The sequence below is a fragment of the Ailuropoda melanoleuca genome, chromosome 11, assembly GCF_002007445.2.
Source record: "Ailuropoda melanoleuca isolate Jingjing chromosome 11, ASM200744v2, whole genome shotgun sequence".
NCBI lineage: Eukaryota > Metazoa > Chordata > Mammalia > Carnivora > Ursidae > Ailuropoda > Ailuropoda melanoleuca.
In genome coordinates, this window is record NC_048228.1 from 40,630,983 (window position 1) to 40,647,244 (window position 16,262).

Here is a 16,262-nt window from a genome sequence, read left to right on the forward strand (position 1 = left end):
TAGCACAGTGCCTGGTACATAATAGAACCTCAATAACTGTTATGTTAATGAGTTAGTAACGATTTCAGTTGTGAAGCTATAATGCACATCTTTCCTTGCTTCCAGTGTCATTGAGTGTGTGCTGGTGTCATCTGACAGTATTTAAACCCCTGCAAATTGGTGACACTCTAGAAACAAATATATCCAGCATTTCCTTTCAGAAGGAAATGATCTCTGGTTGTCCTTCTGATTTAAAAAAAAATCAATAAATTATAGTTATAATGATTTCCCTATTCTCCAACTCCCAAGACCCCTATTTGTGAGAGCCACTTCTTAGAAAAGTTGATGCTAATAGCCGTCTTGGCAGTCATTGTCATCTTGATCCCCAATGGGTTTGTTGTGATAAGTATCAACTGTTAATTTTCTGCTTTCTATCTCAGTGTTTTTTGACTGGCCATCTTCCTCACTACTTGATTTGCTCTCAGTAGAGTTGCTGTCTTCTTTTGATTTGCTGCTGTCCTGAGAATCACTGGCATCGTCTTCCTCGGACTGGCTGTCCTGCTCAGACTGGCTTTCTTCACTTTGGCTCTCTGCTGAGGCGCTGTGAGACTGGAGGCCCTCCTGGCTAGAACTGTTCTCCTCAGTGAACTCTGGGCTTTCCTCTGAGTCTTTGAGGCTTTCATTGGATTCACTGTCAGCTTGCTCCTCTGTGGATTCACTTTCTGAACTGGAGGTTTTATTCAAGCTGTTCTCTTCACTGGAATCGCTATCTTCCTGATCTTCTGAGTGACTGGTGGTGTTATCTGGGTTGTCACCCCTGGACTCACTCACTACCTCTTCCTGAGATTCACTACTATTTTCCTGAGATGGTTGATCAATCTCTTGACTAGACTCACTACTGGGGTCTTGTACATTTTGACTGTCTTCTGGGGACTGTTTCTCCTCACTCTCTTCTAGAGATTCACTCTCGCTGTTTTCCCTGGATTGGCTGAGGCCAGTTTCTTTGGAGTTTGTGTTTTCTGTTGAGTCACTCTTGATTTCTTCCATTGTGTTGTTATCATCAAGCTCCCCTATATCATCTTCCTCAGAAATGCGGGACTTTCTGAAAATTTTCCTCCTGGGATACTCCACTGATTGGCTGTCACCTGAATCCTGAGTGCTTGCTTGTTCATCACTGTTTCCTTTCGATTCTTCTGATTTGACACTAGCACTGTTCATTCTGGAGTTGCCTCTGTCGCTCCTGATAATGTCTGGATCATCATTCTGCATTTCTTCATCACCGAACTCAGAGCCATCCCCATGGCTACTATCTCCTTCACTGCCGCCTCCCACCCAGAGCTCCTCACTATCACTCTCTTGAGCAGAGTCACCTCTCTCAGGCCTGCTGTTCACCTCATCCTCATGGTCAAGGTCCCTGCTCTCACTGGTGGTATCTTGGGCACTGTCTTCCCCTTGCAAGGCACTATCTTCCCCAGATTGTGTGGTGTCGGCTGAGTCTTCATTACTTTTGTGTCTGGAGTTTCCTCCTTGTCTCTTTTCAGGACCTGGGCCATTGTCATCATTGCCAAAAGTGTCATCTCCACTGTCATCTTCATCATCATCTTTATCATCTCCTCCTTTTCCTCCATTCCTAGGGAGGCCATCAGCTGGTCTGTGCATATACTGGTGATCATTAAGGCCCTCCTTTGATTCAGCACTGTCACTAGGGTCTTCACTTGCCTGGAGTTTGGGGTTAAGAAACATGGTCAGTACTCCAGGGGCTGATATAGAGGGTGTTATCTAGGCTCTTCCTGCTTTCTTCTTATGTCCCTCCTTCTATCCATGGTCAGTTTTACTGCTCAATAACATCTCTACCAGAGGTTAAAGAGGAAAGATGAGTTGAAACTCAAGTCATTCCATTTTATATAGGCACAATTCACTCAGTCCACAGAAATTTTCTTAAAAAGCTCTGTAGAAATCACATTCATGAAACTCATATCATATTGTAAGTCTGATTCCTGGAAGAAACTCTCAGGGAATTTTTTGTTGTTGTTGTTAAAGAGATGTTTGAAATACTTATCAAATTGTTTGGCCTTAAACATCTTTTTAAACTGGTGATTTTTTTCTAATTAACTTTCGGGGGTACTGTACTAGGGCAGTAGAATGAAACCTTTAGCTAAAATGAAAGTAAAATATTGTGTAAGATATACATCTCACCCATTCCATGTTTATACTTCATTCACACAGGCAGAGGGTTGCCTGTAGAAGGCTTAGCTAGAAGACTGCAACTAGTGGGACCACCGGGGAGGCTTAGTTCTAAATGTGAGCTCAGAGAGGTTATCCCCATAAGTCAACTAATTGGAAGCTCTACACAGATAAGGAAGGATAGTGAGTCTTCATTCATTCTGCTCTGGAAAAATCTGCTGTCTTTACCATACCCCAGAGCAGAGCATTCTTACCAACTTTGTTTTTATTATTCCACTTGTCCCTACTGATCAATGTCTGACTTTCCAATTTGGAGTAGAGCATGATGACAACTCTTTCCATTGCTAGAGTTTACACTGGTATGCTGGAACTAAGAATCTTTTTAGCTCCCCATACCTCCATAGGCACATATTGCATGCTTCTCAAAAAATTACTATAATTCTCATTTGAGAGCTCAGAGACTATAGAGGCAATAAGTCATAACATCTCCAGAAACAACCCCAATTCTATACTTATAAATTTCTAGAATGTTCCTCAGATAAACCTTTAGTAAATAGTGGTGAAAGACTAATAAGCTGATTCACTCAAGTTTCTTCAGGGCTTTCCTATTCTCTCCTCCAACAAGATCCTTGACATGGAGGAGGTCTCTAAGGCCCAACAGGTACTTCATGTAGCCAGAAAGCTTTCTCTGCCTGATCTGAACCACTCCAACTGTAAAAGCAACATTTTAGAGTGATAAATGATCTATTCCTCGTCTAACATAGTCTAGGACCATTTGTGTGTGTGTGTGTGTGCACGTGCTTTCTAACTGGAGGACATCTGGGGCCACAATGTCTACAATCTGGCCCCAGTGATAAATGTGGAATGAACAACATGTCCACATCTGAATTCTCCCACTCTTTTTTCTCTTCTTACTTCATGGGATGACTTAGCTAACATAACCAATGGTTAGAAAATATTACATTTAGAGTGGTTGCAGGTAATTTAATCTAACATCATTTCCTTCCATTCCTAAGTAGCCTGAAAAGTTCAGAAAGGTCTCTTTAATTACCTGTTCCTCTGAGCTAACTTTACTTTCTTCTGATGACTCACTGCTCTCCTAAAAGGAAAAAAAAAAAAAAGTTGTTTCTTTTTCCTTTTAGTAATTTCCAAAGAAAGAAAAATATATGATACACATAAATTGGTTGCGGTTTTGATTCACTGCTGTCCAAATGGCTTAAGGTGATGAGAAGAATGTTAAAGTAAATTTACTGTATGAGGTGTTTATGACAAAAAAATGAATGAGATAGTTACCAAAGGTGGTGTTGGTGTCTGAGCCAAATGACCCTGTAAAAAAAAAAAAAAAAAAAAGGAAGGAAAACAAGTTACTCCTTTACAGATGGATCATGTCTTGCGATATTTAAAAAAATTTTTGTTGATTTTTTTTAGTTCCTTGACATATAGTTTACATTTATATGAGTAATAATGACATTTTATGGTGAAGTGGCTAAAAGAGAATGTGAGATGGCCTGATGGCGTAGAAAGATCTTGTGATCTAAAAGACCTAGAAGATTTCTGTGTTTCTGATATTCACTTGGAGAAAAATATACTTTTTTTGAAGTCGATTGTTTGTACAACCTAGATAAAATGTAACATAGAAGAAAAAAGAACAGCATTAGAATTTAGAACCCAGATTTAAGTCTCAATTAGCTCCTTGGTTTTAGTTTTATCCCTGAAAACCAACTGTCTTGGTTTTAGTGCTGAAATTCACATGTTCCAGGAAACCCCTAAGTCTTGGATAAACTGTAATGTTTGGTCACTCTTTGTGACTCTGGGCAACTCACTTCACTTTTCCAATGTCAATTTTTTTAATTCATAAATTAAGAATATTAGCAACCACTGTGCCTACTCCCCAGAGTTGCTGTGAGGATGAAAATGGAAGCATCTTGAGAACTATTCAATATGATATAAACTAAAGAAATAATCCATTTTGAGAACATCACTTTATGAAATTCAACAGTAGATAAAACTGAATTGAGAAAGCCATTAAACCTTTCTTGAATCACATAGGATCACATACACAAAAGAACTAAGTCTGAAACTTAATTAGGCATAGTTCTGATATATTTCAGGTTTTTTTATCTTATAAGAACTCAAAGATTGCCTGAGCCACCTCTGGTGCCTTCTCTGGATCTACACTCCCCCTTCCCCTTAAGCACAGCAGGATCCCAAAATCCTTTGGGGTTCAAAGCTCCTGAGCCATGGATGTGAAGACCTGAGGTACAGAGAAAAGCTGGGATGTCAGCATGTCTTCAGCAAGCCTCTCAGCATGCTAGGCAGGTTATCTCCCCAGAGGAAGGATCTGTAATCACTTAAAGTCTTTGCCCTGTGACACTGCAGGCAGGCACAGTGGCAGACTCTCAGATATAAATCTGTCAGTTATCATTTGGAATTAAGGGATGGAAGAGAGCAAGACATTGGTATTTTTCTCATGCCCAAGCTACACTTGAGAACCTAACATGTTTGTGGTATTCTTAAGAGTCTTTGGTTGAATGAGAGAGAGGATCTATAGTGGCTGCTTTTCAGTTAACCAGACATCTCTGATAAAAGTTCATATAAGGGGGCGCCTGGGTAGTGCAGTCGTTAAGCGTCTGCCTTTGGCTCAGGGCGTGATCCTGGCGTTCCGGGATCAAGTCCCACATGGGGCTCCTCCGCTGGGAGCCTGCTTCTTCCTCTCCCACTCCCCTGCTGTGTTGCCTCTCTCGCTGGTTGTCTCTCTGTCATATAAATAAATAAAATCTTTAAAAAAAAAAAAGTTCATATAAGAAATCCTGCAGTGCCGATTCCAGTCTCAGGCAGAGGCAGAACCCCATCTCAAGCCTCTGACATTATCCGGCAACCACTAATACTATTGTGCCCGAGCTGCATTGTATGCAAAAGCCAGCAAATAATGAGGTCATGAAAAAACACTCTGACTTAGCGTAAGATTTTAAGCCTTACTTGTAGTTTCAATCTTGAGAACCTGCTGCCCTCCTAGACTTGGCCCCTTCCTGAGAGGACTTATAATACTCTGGTAGAGAACGTGGATTCTGGAGCCAGAGTGACCTAGGTTTAAAGTCTGGCTCTAACACTTATTAACCATGTAACCGAGACAGATTGAGTTCCTCTCTGTGTCTCAGTGTTCTCTTGTAAGCACATAAAACAGCCTAGCAATGGTTCTTAAGTTCTTGAAAATTAGTAACTGTTGGGTTATTCGGAGTTAACACTCAATCAACATTAGCTATTATTCCAGAGACTCTAGTATCCTCTCGGTCTGCCTTTCTCACCTTCCAGGTCTTGACCTCCTGCCTGCCAGACATCTCCTGGTTAAACAGATTTGTAGTCCTAATCCTTTAAAAGCAGTCTTGGTTCACTTCGTCCATTCCCTTCCACTACTTCGGACATCCATTATGAAAATAAAGCTAAAGGAAAAAAAATGCCTCCTCACTCAATTATACTATTAAGTTGAAGTTGAAGCATTATATGAACTAATTTTTTTCACATGAACTAGAAATTATAGCCCTTACTACCTATATCTTAGGTTATTAAGGTGTTCCTTAAATCATTAGCAGTTTCAATATTTGTGGTGGAGCCAATATATTTAATAATATTTTAAATTAAAAATATTTTTGAAAAACCTTATTTTTACTCACCTTCCATTCTTCAGAGCTCTCAGATTCAGTATTTTGATACCTGGCTACCTAGAAAAATTAGTACACATGGTTAACCCACAGAGAAATTTCCAAGGCAGTAGCTATTAACACTTTACATACGTAGGAGCAGTGATCGTCAAATTTTAGCATGAATCAGAGTCAGCTGGAGGCCTTTTAAATCACAGGATTGCCCCATCTCTAGAGAGTCTAGCTCAGTAGTTCTGAAGTAGGACCCAAGAATTTACATTTCTAACAAAATTCTAGTTGATGTTGAGGCTGCTGGTTGGGGGATGTTACTTTGAGAACCAGTGATGATGAAGAAAAATGAGAATCCTAGCTATATGACTGAACAGAATAAGGAATAACTCAGATAATATTTTAAAGATAACAGGTTCCTCAGAAACTACTATTTTCATCTGACTAGAACATATACAGCCACCTTGGCTTATAGCCAATGAAAATTGTGGAATTTTAGGTATAAAAGGTTTATTTCCTATATCCCTACCCTGATACTTACTGGGAGAGCACAGGACAACCCCCAAAGGAACATAAGCAGGATGCTGGTCTTCATAGCTGGGTGTGTCACCTCTACCTGTGATGAAGGACAGAAGACGTTTTCCTCTATGCTAAAGAAATACGGAAGTTTTTACTTTTTAACAGTTTCTTCATATTAAAAAACACAACTTGTCCAAATGTCCATCAACTGATAAATAAATAAAAGGTACTGTATTCATGCAATGGAATATTATTCAGCCATAAAAATGAATGAAGTACTGATACATGCTACAAAGTAGAGGAACCTTGAAAACATTACACTGAGCGAAAGAAGCCAGGCACAAAAGACCACATATTGTATGATTCCATTTATATAAATTGTCCGAAATAGGCAAATCTATAGAGACAGAAAGTAGGTGTTTGTCCAGGGCTGGAAGAGATGAAAGTTTGGGAATGACAGTTAAGGGGCGAATTTTGGAGGTGATGAAAGTGTTCTAAAATTGATTTTGGTGAAAGTTACACAACTCTGCAATGGCTAAAAATTATTGAACTGTAGACTTCAAGTGTGTAAAGTATATATCGAATTATATCTCAATAAACAGGTTAAAAAGAAACCTTACTTCTAAGAGATAAATTGGAAACATTTCAATGAAGATGTCTATAAACACTTCTTCCCTAACACATAAAATATGACAAATGGAGTAACAAGTAAAGAAGGGAATAGAGAAATTTCTGACCAATCACTTTTATGATAATTAAGCACCTTAGTGTGGCCCAGCAACCTGGGAAATATACACATAACACAAAATTTAGTGATACCATTGATAGGTCATCTGCATTTGTCTACACACACACACATACACACAAACTGCTTCTCGGTCACATTTATAACTTCATAATAACATTTAGACAAAATAGATTAATTTGCACTTTTTTTCGTGATCTGAAGAAGTGTACTGTGGCAGGCTTCATATTATAACTCCAGAAAGCTCTTAATATCTACTGTGCTACAACTGGTCATACATTATACATAGATTGTGCTAAATTCTTTTAAATGTCGCTCATGTTACTGAAGGATCTCAGGAAGGTTAGAGGTTTGGGATATACTTATGAATCACGCTGAGTGAAACATACCAAATCAAACTGCATTTTCCTGGATGGTGGCTTCATTTCACACTTCAAGAACTGGTGATTTGGAAAACAACTTGTTCTGTATCTAAAAACAGATTACTACATGCTAATATAAAAAGTTATTGAAATGATTTAAAAGGAAAATAATTTGCCTGGCACTTGTAAACCTTGTGGCTGCCCTAATCAATTTGTCAGATGGACTTCCAGACATTTTGTGAAATCCTGCAAGTTTATTTCACATTTCACTTTTGTTTTTAAGGTGCTGCAAATGATTTTAACCTCTGATCTAGAAAATAAGAATACATTGCTCACTAATGTCTGAATACTGAACAGCACCTGTAACATGGCTCCAGAAGTCATTTAATCTTATTTTTTAAATTTATTCAAGAGAACAGTAGACACCCTAAGAACACTGAGAATGTTCCTCATTTCTGCTTTCATACAGCTCAAATGGCCCAATAGATTTTCTCATTTTATGTCATGAATGTTATCCACTTCAATGTAGTTATTCTTCATTTGTATTATTTTCTTTATTCTGATTCAGCGTAGTTCATATAAGTCCTTGTATTTTGATATTTTTATTTCTTTTTCAAATCTTCTGCCTAATATTAACAGAGAAAACATGAAAATGCTCAACTGCATCTAAAACAAGCCTAATTAAAAGAGATATTACTTCTGAAAGAAACCAGAACATCTTATATCCCAAAATATGCCTCTTTGACAAAAATTATTTTGAGCTGAAGGCCCTTGAGAAACAGCAGATGCAAGAAAGATGCTCTGATCCTCCTTTTTCTTCCTGAAAGCAGGAACTCCCCTGTGAAAGGTGGCCTCCCTGTACCCAGAGGAGGGAAGACCTTCTCATCCTCAGAGACAAGGGGTCAAGGCTGAGAGAAATCTGTACAAACCAGCCTTGTTAAGCTAATCCTATCTTCCTAATCACTTCCCTACAATTTACTGCCCCAGCCCAAACCTTTTTGTCTTGTCAGTTCTTCACAGAAGTATTGTTTCTATATCTAAAAGGTAGGAAAGTGGGAGCCTGGGTGGCACTGCCTGCAGCTCAGGTCATGATCTCAGGCTCTTGTGGTTAAGTCCCGGGCTCCTTGCTCAGTGGGGAGCCTGCTTCTCCCTCTGCCTGCAGCCCTCCCTGCTTGTATTCTCTCTCTCTCTGACAAATAAATAAAAATCTTTTAAAAATAAAAATAAATTTAAAAAATAAAAGGTAGAAAAGCTTTCTGCTCTCGTCACTCCTTCAGGTCTTCATTCCCTTATGAAGGCTATCATATACATGTAAAATTTTTAATAAAACTTAGGTGCTTTTCTCCTGTTAATCTAACTTATGTCAGTTTAATTCTTAGGTCCTGTGAAGACCCTACAAGAAGGAAAATTTTTCTTCGCCTCTATTTTTCTTTAATTCCCACAACCAAAACTTTTGTTTTTTTAAGTTCTTAGGTTCATTTCTTAAGGAAAGGAAATTTTCTCCTAAATATGATACTCTCAACAGCATGCCAGTGGTTTTGGCGTCCCAGGTCAAATGAAAATTAGGCTGTTCACCATTTTAAGTTTCAGACTGAAATTTGAATAGGGGATAATCTCATGATATTCTGAAAACTAACAATATTCCAGACTTGATACAAGGCCAGTAAATACTGAGTTCTCCTCTTGTTTTTTCTGTTTTGGTTTGGTTTTTTGCTTCTCTTTTATCTAAATAGAAAAAAAAAAGGTGATGCCCTACAGTAATGAATATTGGGCCGTTTTACAAAGGAAATGTATGCTTCCAGCATGCAAGTTTCTTAGGGATGGAATATCATGAAACGTAAGAGAGATACAGTAACTTGCTTGTGCTTCTAGAAATACCATTTAGCACCCTGACCTACAGCAGTAATTTCTCAAACTAAAATAAAAGACACCTTGGGGTCCTAAAAGAGGTGAAGACGCCTCTCAGAGGATATAGTCTGCCATCAAGCATTAAAGGAAGTCAGATCTTAAACCCTATATTAGGCTATCAATTAGTATTTCTATAAGAATAATTATGCTTTTGTGAAGTATTCCAAATGAGAGTTGTAGATGTTTATAAACTTTTTAGCTACCATCCTAAGAAGGATAGAAGCAGATATGCTGTAGCCCTATTCTGAGTAATAAATTAGCAAACTAGCTACAAGCCTTCTTGAAAGAGATGAGTCCAGAACCCCAAGTTCTTTTTTGGTGATTGATAAATGTCATTTCTACATTGTACATGCTGTCATTCTATAGTGAAAGCCTGTGACAAAAAGAAATCAATAATCTTAACTTGTGTTCCACCTGCTTGAAGGGCAGTGGATATAGAAGATTTTCAGCCTTTCTCATTTTTTTCCCAGAGTTGAAAAGACTCAAAATGTTTAAGATCTGGGGTAGGGAACTACAGTCTCTCTCTGGCTACTCTCAAGTATAGCCAGAAATTCTTTGTGCTTTCAAGAAAGGAAACTTGTTCTGAAATTTCCTCCAAGTTAAGATTCACTTGTAAAGTATATTTCTTCTTTTATGTAAACTGAAATGAAAGCAATAAGCCAAAGGAAGGAAATAAAAGCTTGAAAAATCATAGGCTCAATTTATTATATTTGCTTATTTTTGACTTAGTGTTGTTATCTTCAATAATACAATAAACAGTATAACCATACATTAACAGTCAACAAATACTTATTGAGACTATCCTATGAGCCAGGCACTGTTCTAGGTGCTGAGTGTACAATAGTGTGTAATCATGATAATTAGCTGGTCCTACAAAAGTAAAATTATCCAAACCCAACTAACCAGAACCTCCATTAGCTAGGAATTGGTTCATTACTACTCTTTGAAAATAAAATGGAATTTGGCCAGGATATGAATTCTATCAGGAATTCAGAACACCAAACAAATAAGGCAATAAAAATATCCAGTCCTTCCCATTGTAATTGTCATAAATCAGTTATAATCAATCCCACACCATAAGCCTTCAACTGTAGTAAAATAACTCCAAGGTCCCTAAAATTCAACATAGACTTGGAAGGCCTCTAAGCATCTGAGGCATATTGGTCCACATTACCATTTTGGGGTAGGTAAGCGGACTAATAGTTTTAGAAAATTGTTTGTTTGTTCACACATTTTAACCAACCACATCAAAGTACAATAGTCTGTTTGGCCCTCAGGTACATAGAAAGTATGGTTCACTAGCAGTTACTGCTCCTAAAGAAAACGGGTTGCTTGAAGTATTGCTATTACACGTGGGATTTTCTAGATGTCGTAAAGAATGCATTACCTGACCACAATTCCCATTTTCTGTTATGGAAGACAGACACTTAATGATATAGATGAAGTGGAATAAATGAAGCAAATATAAATACAGATTGAGGTATATATATCCTTAAGTCTTCTACATTAGAAAGTGTTTTTAAAAGACAGTTATATTCAACATTTTATTGAATTCTGACTGCAAGGCATCATGCTAACATGACTACCGACATAAACAATACAAAAGCTTTTTTAATGATTACATCCTTGATTTATTTCAGTGGCCTTAACATCTTCTTTTAGTTACTCCATTCATAATAACTATTATTGGATGCTATCTAGATGAGTAGCATTAAATGGTTTTTAATTTAAAAGACCATTTTTTGGAAGTTCTGCCAGTCTAGTTTAGATTCTTTCATAATATTTTGTAGGCCATGAACATCACTACATCCACGAAACCTAAATGTAAAAGTTTTGTTTTGCTAATTAAAGCTAACCTTCAAAATTACTTTCCATCTGTCTCCTTTTCAGTAAACTTTTCCTTTCAGAAGTACTCTGCAGAGATCTAATTAAAGTAGTACAGAGAAGAACACCTGGCTCTATTGACTTAGCCTGTCATTTTCATATCATTATTTGCTGTGGCATAATCAACAGGCACAAAAATGGGAATCATTTTAACCATAGGCTCAGCTCTCTCCATCTTTCTCTGCAAGGCATAATGCCTCTCAACATGTGTACACATTTAATGTTTTCCAAACATAGCAGAAGTCATTTTTTAAAATTTTTTTAAATTTTTTTAAAAAAGAGAATTTCTTACCCTCTTCAGTTCACGAAGACTTTCCCCCAAAAGTCTCAACAATGAGGCTGAAGTTCTCACGGAGGAAATTTATGCCCAGTGAAGCCACTCTTGTGTTGATGTTCTGATGTTCACTTCTCTGATGGTGCAGGAATTTAAACTCTACTTCAGCTCTTCATAGCCAATCAACCTCAGGCTGGGGGTGACTGACATCACAAGGTGTCACCGGGACTCCGGTACACCCACACTTCCTCCAACTTGCAGAGGCAGATTTTCCCTAAAAAGCTCTTGTGGTTCTCAAATGACTAGACTAGTTTCCATTAAATTGAAGATCTTCCTAAAGCTTTATTTTGATTTCTAAATATATGTCATTCACATCCATGCAGGCGTATGAGCATTATAAACAATGACAATGTCTTCCACCCACTAATAGATCCAAGCAGACACATGGACAGGAAAAGGAGAGTCAAGGAGTGGGTAGCAAGTTTCCTGTTAATGTACATTTCCACGTTGTACATGACGAAACTCCTAAAATACTAGATTTGCCTCAATGGTTGATGTTGAGAATATGAGGTTTATCCTTTCCCTTCTCATCTTTTAACAACCTCTACTACTTCTCTCCTTTTCTTCTCCTCTCCCTACTCCCATATACACACAAGGTCCAAAAGTCTTAGTAAGCTAATGACGTGTTACAGAATTCTCTGGTGATTGGAAATGTTAAAGCACCACCCTAAGTAATTTTTGTTTTTAACCAAAAATAATTTAAATCTAACACTTCATTATTCCCTCCAACTGCTTGCCACAATTTGGATTTAACTCTGGTGACTCTTTGAAATCAGAATTGGATTAAAGGGAAGCCTATCTGGGTGGCATACAGAGAAACCAATTTCCAAGAGACTCTGCCATCACTGAAAATGTAATGAAACAGATAAAATAGTATTTACCAGGGCTCTTCAGGGAGTGTACTGAAGATTGTTGTAGGAAGCTGGAAGTGAGTTGGCAACTTCCAAGGAGCATGCTCAAGTAACAATAGAATGACCACTGAACAACTGTTAAAAGAATATGTTACCAGGGGCACCTAGTTGGCTCAGTTGGTTAAGCATCCAATTCTTGATTTTGGCTCAGGTCATGATCTCAGGGTCATGAAATCGAGCCCCGCAATGGGCTCCATGCTGGGCACGGAACCATGCTGAAGATTCTCTCTCTCTCTCTCTCCCTCTCCCTTTACCCCTTCCCCTGCTAAAAAATTTAAAAGAGAAAGAAAGAAAGAAAGAAAGAAAGAAAGAAAGAAAGAAAGAAAGAAAGAAAGAAAAGAAAGAAAAAGAAAGAAAGAAAGAAAGAAAGAAAGAAAGAGAAAAAGAAAGAAAGAAAAAAAGAAAGAAAGAAAGGGGAAGGAAGAAAGAAAGAAAGAAAGAAAGAAAGAAAGAAAGAAAGAAAGAAAAAAAAAAAAATGTTAGCCAGAATTTAAGTTCCTCAAAAGTGGGGATGTTTGCTTTGTTTACTGGTGTATACCCAGGGCCCTAATACCCAGGTTCCTGAGTCATAATAAGCATTTAGTAAATACTTTTATGAATGACTGAATAGATTGACTTTAAAATGGGCCAATTTATTAGTTTGTGCAGAATCCATATGACTCACTCTAACTTTTCTGAACATGTTAATGATTGTTGGAATTTTTAATTGATACTCCTACCTGGCTCTAGAGAATTGGGGTATCCAACTTTATCCAGATAAAAAATATCAAATATATGGATTTGGAACTTATTCAATGCGAACTGCAATGAGGTGGGAGGGGGCAAAAAATGAGGAGAAAGGAGTCTACTTTTATATAAGATTGATTAGACTACCAGAGTTCATATGAGGAAGCTATAAATTCCCTAAGTTCTGTTCTGGTTCTCAGTTACACTGCCAGGTGGTTTTATAGGTCTTGACTGAGGTCTATCATAAAAGAACCTTTTAATCTTATGTCAGAGTAGATTTTGGTGGAGGATGTTATAGGACATTATTTTAGAATCTCTCTAAATCCCTCCATAAAAATAGCGCACCGTGGGGTGTCTGGGTGGCTCCGTCAGTTAAGCATCTAACTCTTGATTTCGGTTCAGGTCACAATCTCAGGGTCCTGAGATGGAGCGCCATGTGGGCTCCACGCTCAACGGGGAGTCAACTTGAGACTTTCTCTCTCCCTCCCTCTTTGCCCCCCCCACTCACGCATACACGCTACGCTCTCTCTCCCAAGTAAATAAATCTTTAAAAAAATGGTGCAACTAGATAATACAACTAAAAACAATGAACAACATTTACAGCAAATATAAATGTTGTAGCTACCTATTGTTACAATAAAATCATTCTAATACTTTATATCTTACAAAAACAACCATTTTATTATGGTTGTTGGGGCTACCTTAATATGGGAACTCAACTGGAATAGAATATTCAATATAGCTCTCTTATATGGCTATTGTCTTGGAGTTCAGCTGATAACTGTTATTCTGAACACTTTAGTTCTTATATGGCCCCTTTTTGTGGCTTGGCCTTCTCACGTGGTGACTGGGGTCCAAGAGCTGCCGCAAATGTCAGTGTCTACATTCTATGGTCAGATCAGTCACAGGGCCATCCCAGACTCAGAAGGAGAAAGTCTCTGCCTATTGATGTGAAGATCAGAATGAATGTACAGGGAATAGAGGAAATATGGGGCCATTTCGGAGACTGGTTACAGCACTATATGACAGGTTATACCCACAAACTCCACACAAAGTGGCTGAATACAAACTGCCAACTGCCACAAGACCTATATCATCTATGCAGGAGTAAGCAGAGGGAGGCATTCATAATGATACCAAAACCAAAACAATACAAGAAAACCCCTAATTGCCCAACATTGGAAGATGCTAACAATTCTTTTTTTGTGTGTGAGGTATAAAATGTTTTAATCCTACAAGTCCATACATTCTTATTATCAATAATTCAAATATTATAGATAACCAAAACCCTCTCCCTAAAACTTAACCCCCTCCCACACTATATAAGTGTGTGATACGTATTTGTGCAACCTTCTTCTTTGCCTAATGATTAAAAACTTGGGTTTAGAAGCCAGACTGTTTTTGACTAGGCATCATTAACTTGACATTTGGGCAACTTAATTTCTTTTTTTTTTTTGACGTATTTTGTATATGTATTTTATACTGTATTCTCTTTTTTTTTTTTGCTGTAAAGTTCGATGATTCATTAGTTGCGTATAACACCCAGTGCACCATGCAATACGTGCCCTCCTTACTACCCATCACCAACCTATCCCATTCCCCCACTCCCTCCCCTCTGAAGCCCTCAGTTTGTTTCTCAGAGTCCATAGTCTCTCATGCTTCATTCCCCCTTCTGATTACCCCCCTTTCTTTATCCCTTTCTTCTCCTACCGATCTTCCTAGTTCTTATGTTCCATAGATGAGAGAAACCATATGATAATTGTCTTTCTCTGCTTGACTTATTTCACTTAGCATTATCTCCTCCAGTGCCGTCCGTTTTGCAGCAAATCATTATTTTTTTAATTGAAGCGTAGTTGACATACAATATTATATTAGTGTACAAACATAGTGTGTACAAACATTAAGTGTACAAACATTAGGTGTACAACATAGTGATTCAACATTTATATACATTATGAAGTCCTCACCATAACCTAGCTACTATTGGGCCCCATACAAAATTGCTACATATTACTAACTATATTCCCTACACTGTACATTGTATCTCCATGTCTTATTTATTTTATAACTGGAAGTGTGTACCTTTTAATCTCCTTCCTCTATTTTGGTTCTATAACCCATTCCCCCTAGCAACCTCTAGATTGTTCTCTTTGTTGGCTCTGTTTTTTAGATTCCACATATAAATGAAATCATATGATATTTATCTTTCTTTGTCTGATTTATTTCACTTAGCATAATACCCTCTAGGTGCATCCATATTATTGGAAATGGCAAGATTTCATGGCTGAGTAATATTCCATTGTGTCTATAACCACATCTTTATCCATTCATCTATTGATGGACACTAAGTTTCCTTCCATACCTGGCTATTGTAAATAATGCTGCAGTGAACATAATGGTGCATAGATATTTTCAAATCAGTGTTTTTATTTTCTTTCAGTAAATACCCAGAAGTAGAATTGGTGAATCATATGATATTTCTTTTTTTTTTTTTAAGATTTTTTATTTATTTATTCGACAGAGATAGAGACAGCCAGAGAGAGAGGGAACACAAGCCAGGGGGAGTGGGAGAGGAAGAAGCAGGCTCATAGTGGAAGAGCCTGATGTGGGGCTCGATCCCATAACGCCGTGATCATGCCCTGAGCCGAAGGCAGACGCCCAACCGCTGTGCCACCCAGGCGCCCCAAATCGTATGACATTTCTATTTTTAATTTTTTGAGGAACCTCCATACTGTTTTCCATAGTGCCTGCATCATTTTGTTCCCACCAACAGTGCACAAGTGCTTTCTCTTCTCCACATCCCTACCAGCACTTGCTGTTTCTTGGGGTTTTGTTTTGGGTTGTTTTTTGTTGTTTTGTTTTGGGGGGGGGGTTGGGTACTAGCCATTCTGACAGATATGAGATGATATCTCATTGTGGTTTTGATTTACATTTCCCCAGTGATGAGTGGTGTTGAGCATCTTTTCATGTGTCTGTTGGCCTTCTGTATGTCTTTTTTGGAGAAATGTCTATTTAGGACATCTGCCTATTTTTTATATTGAGTTATGTGAGTTCTTTACATAT

The 16,262-nt window shown here is 38.0% G+C and overlaps 1 protein-coding gene across 1 annotated transcript; it reads right to left on the reverse strand.

Annotated features, from left to right (window-relative positions):
• Positions 1-327: 327 nt before the first annotated feature.
• DMP1 (dentin matrix acidic phosphoprotein 1) lies at positions 328-11,611 on the reverse strand. Its single transcript, XM_011232259.2, has 6 exons — positions 11,521-11,611; positions 6,348-6,426; positions 5,835-5,878; positions 3,457-3,489; positions 3,215-3,262; positions 328-1,698 (listed from the first exon to the last, which is right to left on the reverse strand). The coding sequence occupies exons 2-6, from the start codon at positions 6,403-6,405 to the stop codon at positions 328-330; spliced, it is 1,554 nt and encodes a 517-aa protein (XP_011230561.1). The 5' UTR covers positions 6,406-6,426; positions 11,521-11,611.
• Between the last annotated feature and the right edge of the window lie 4,651 nt (positions 11,612-16,262).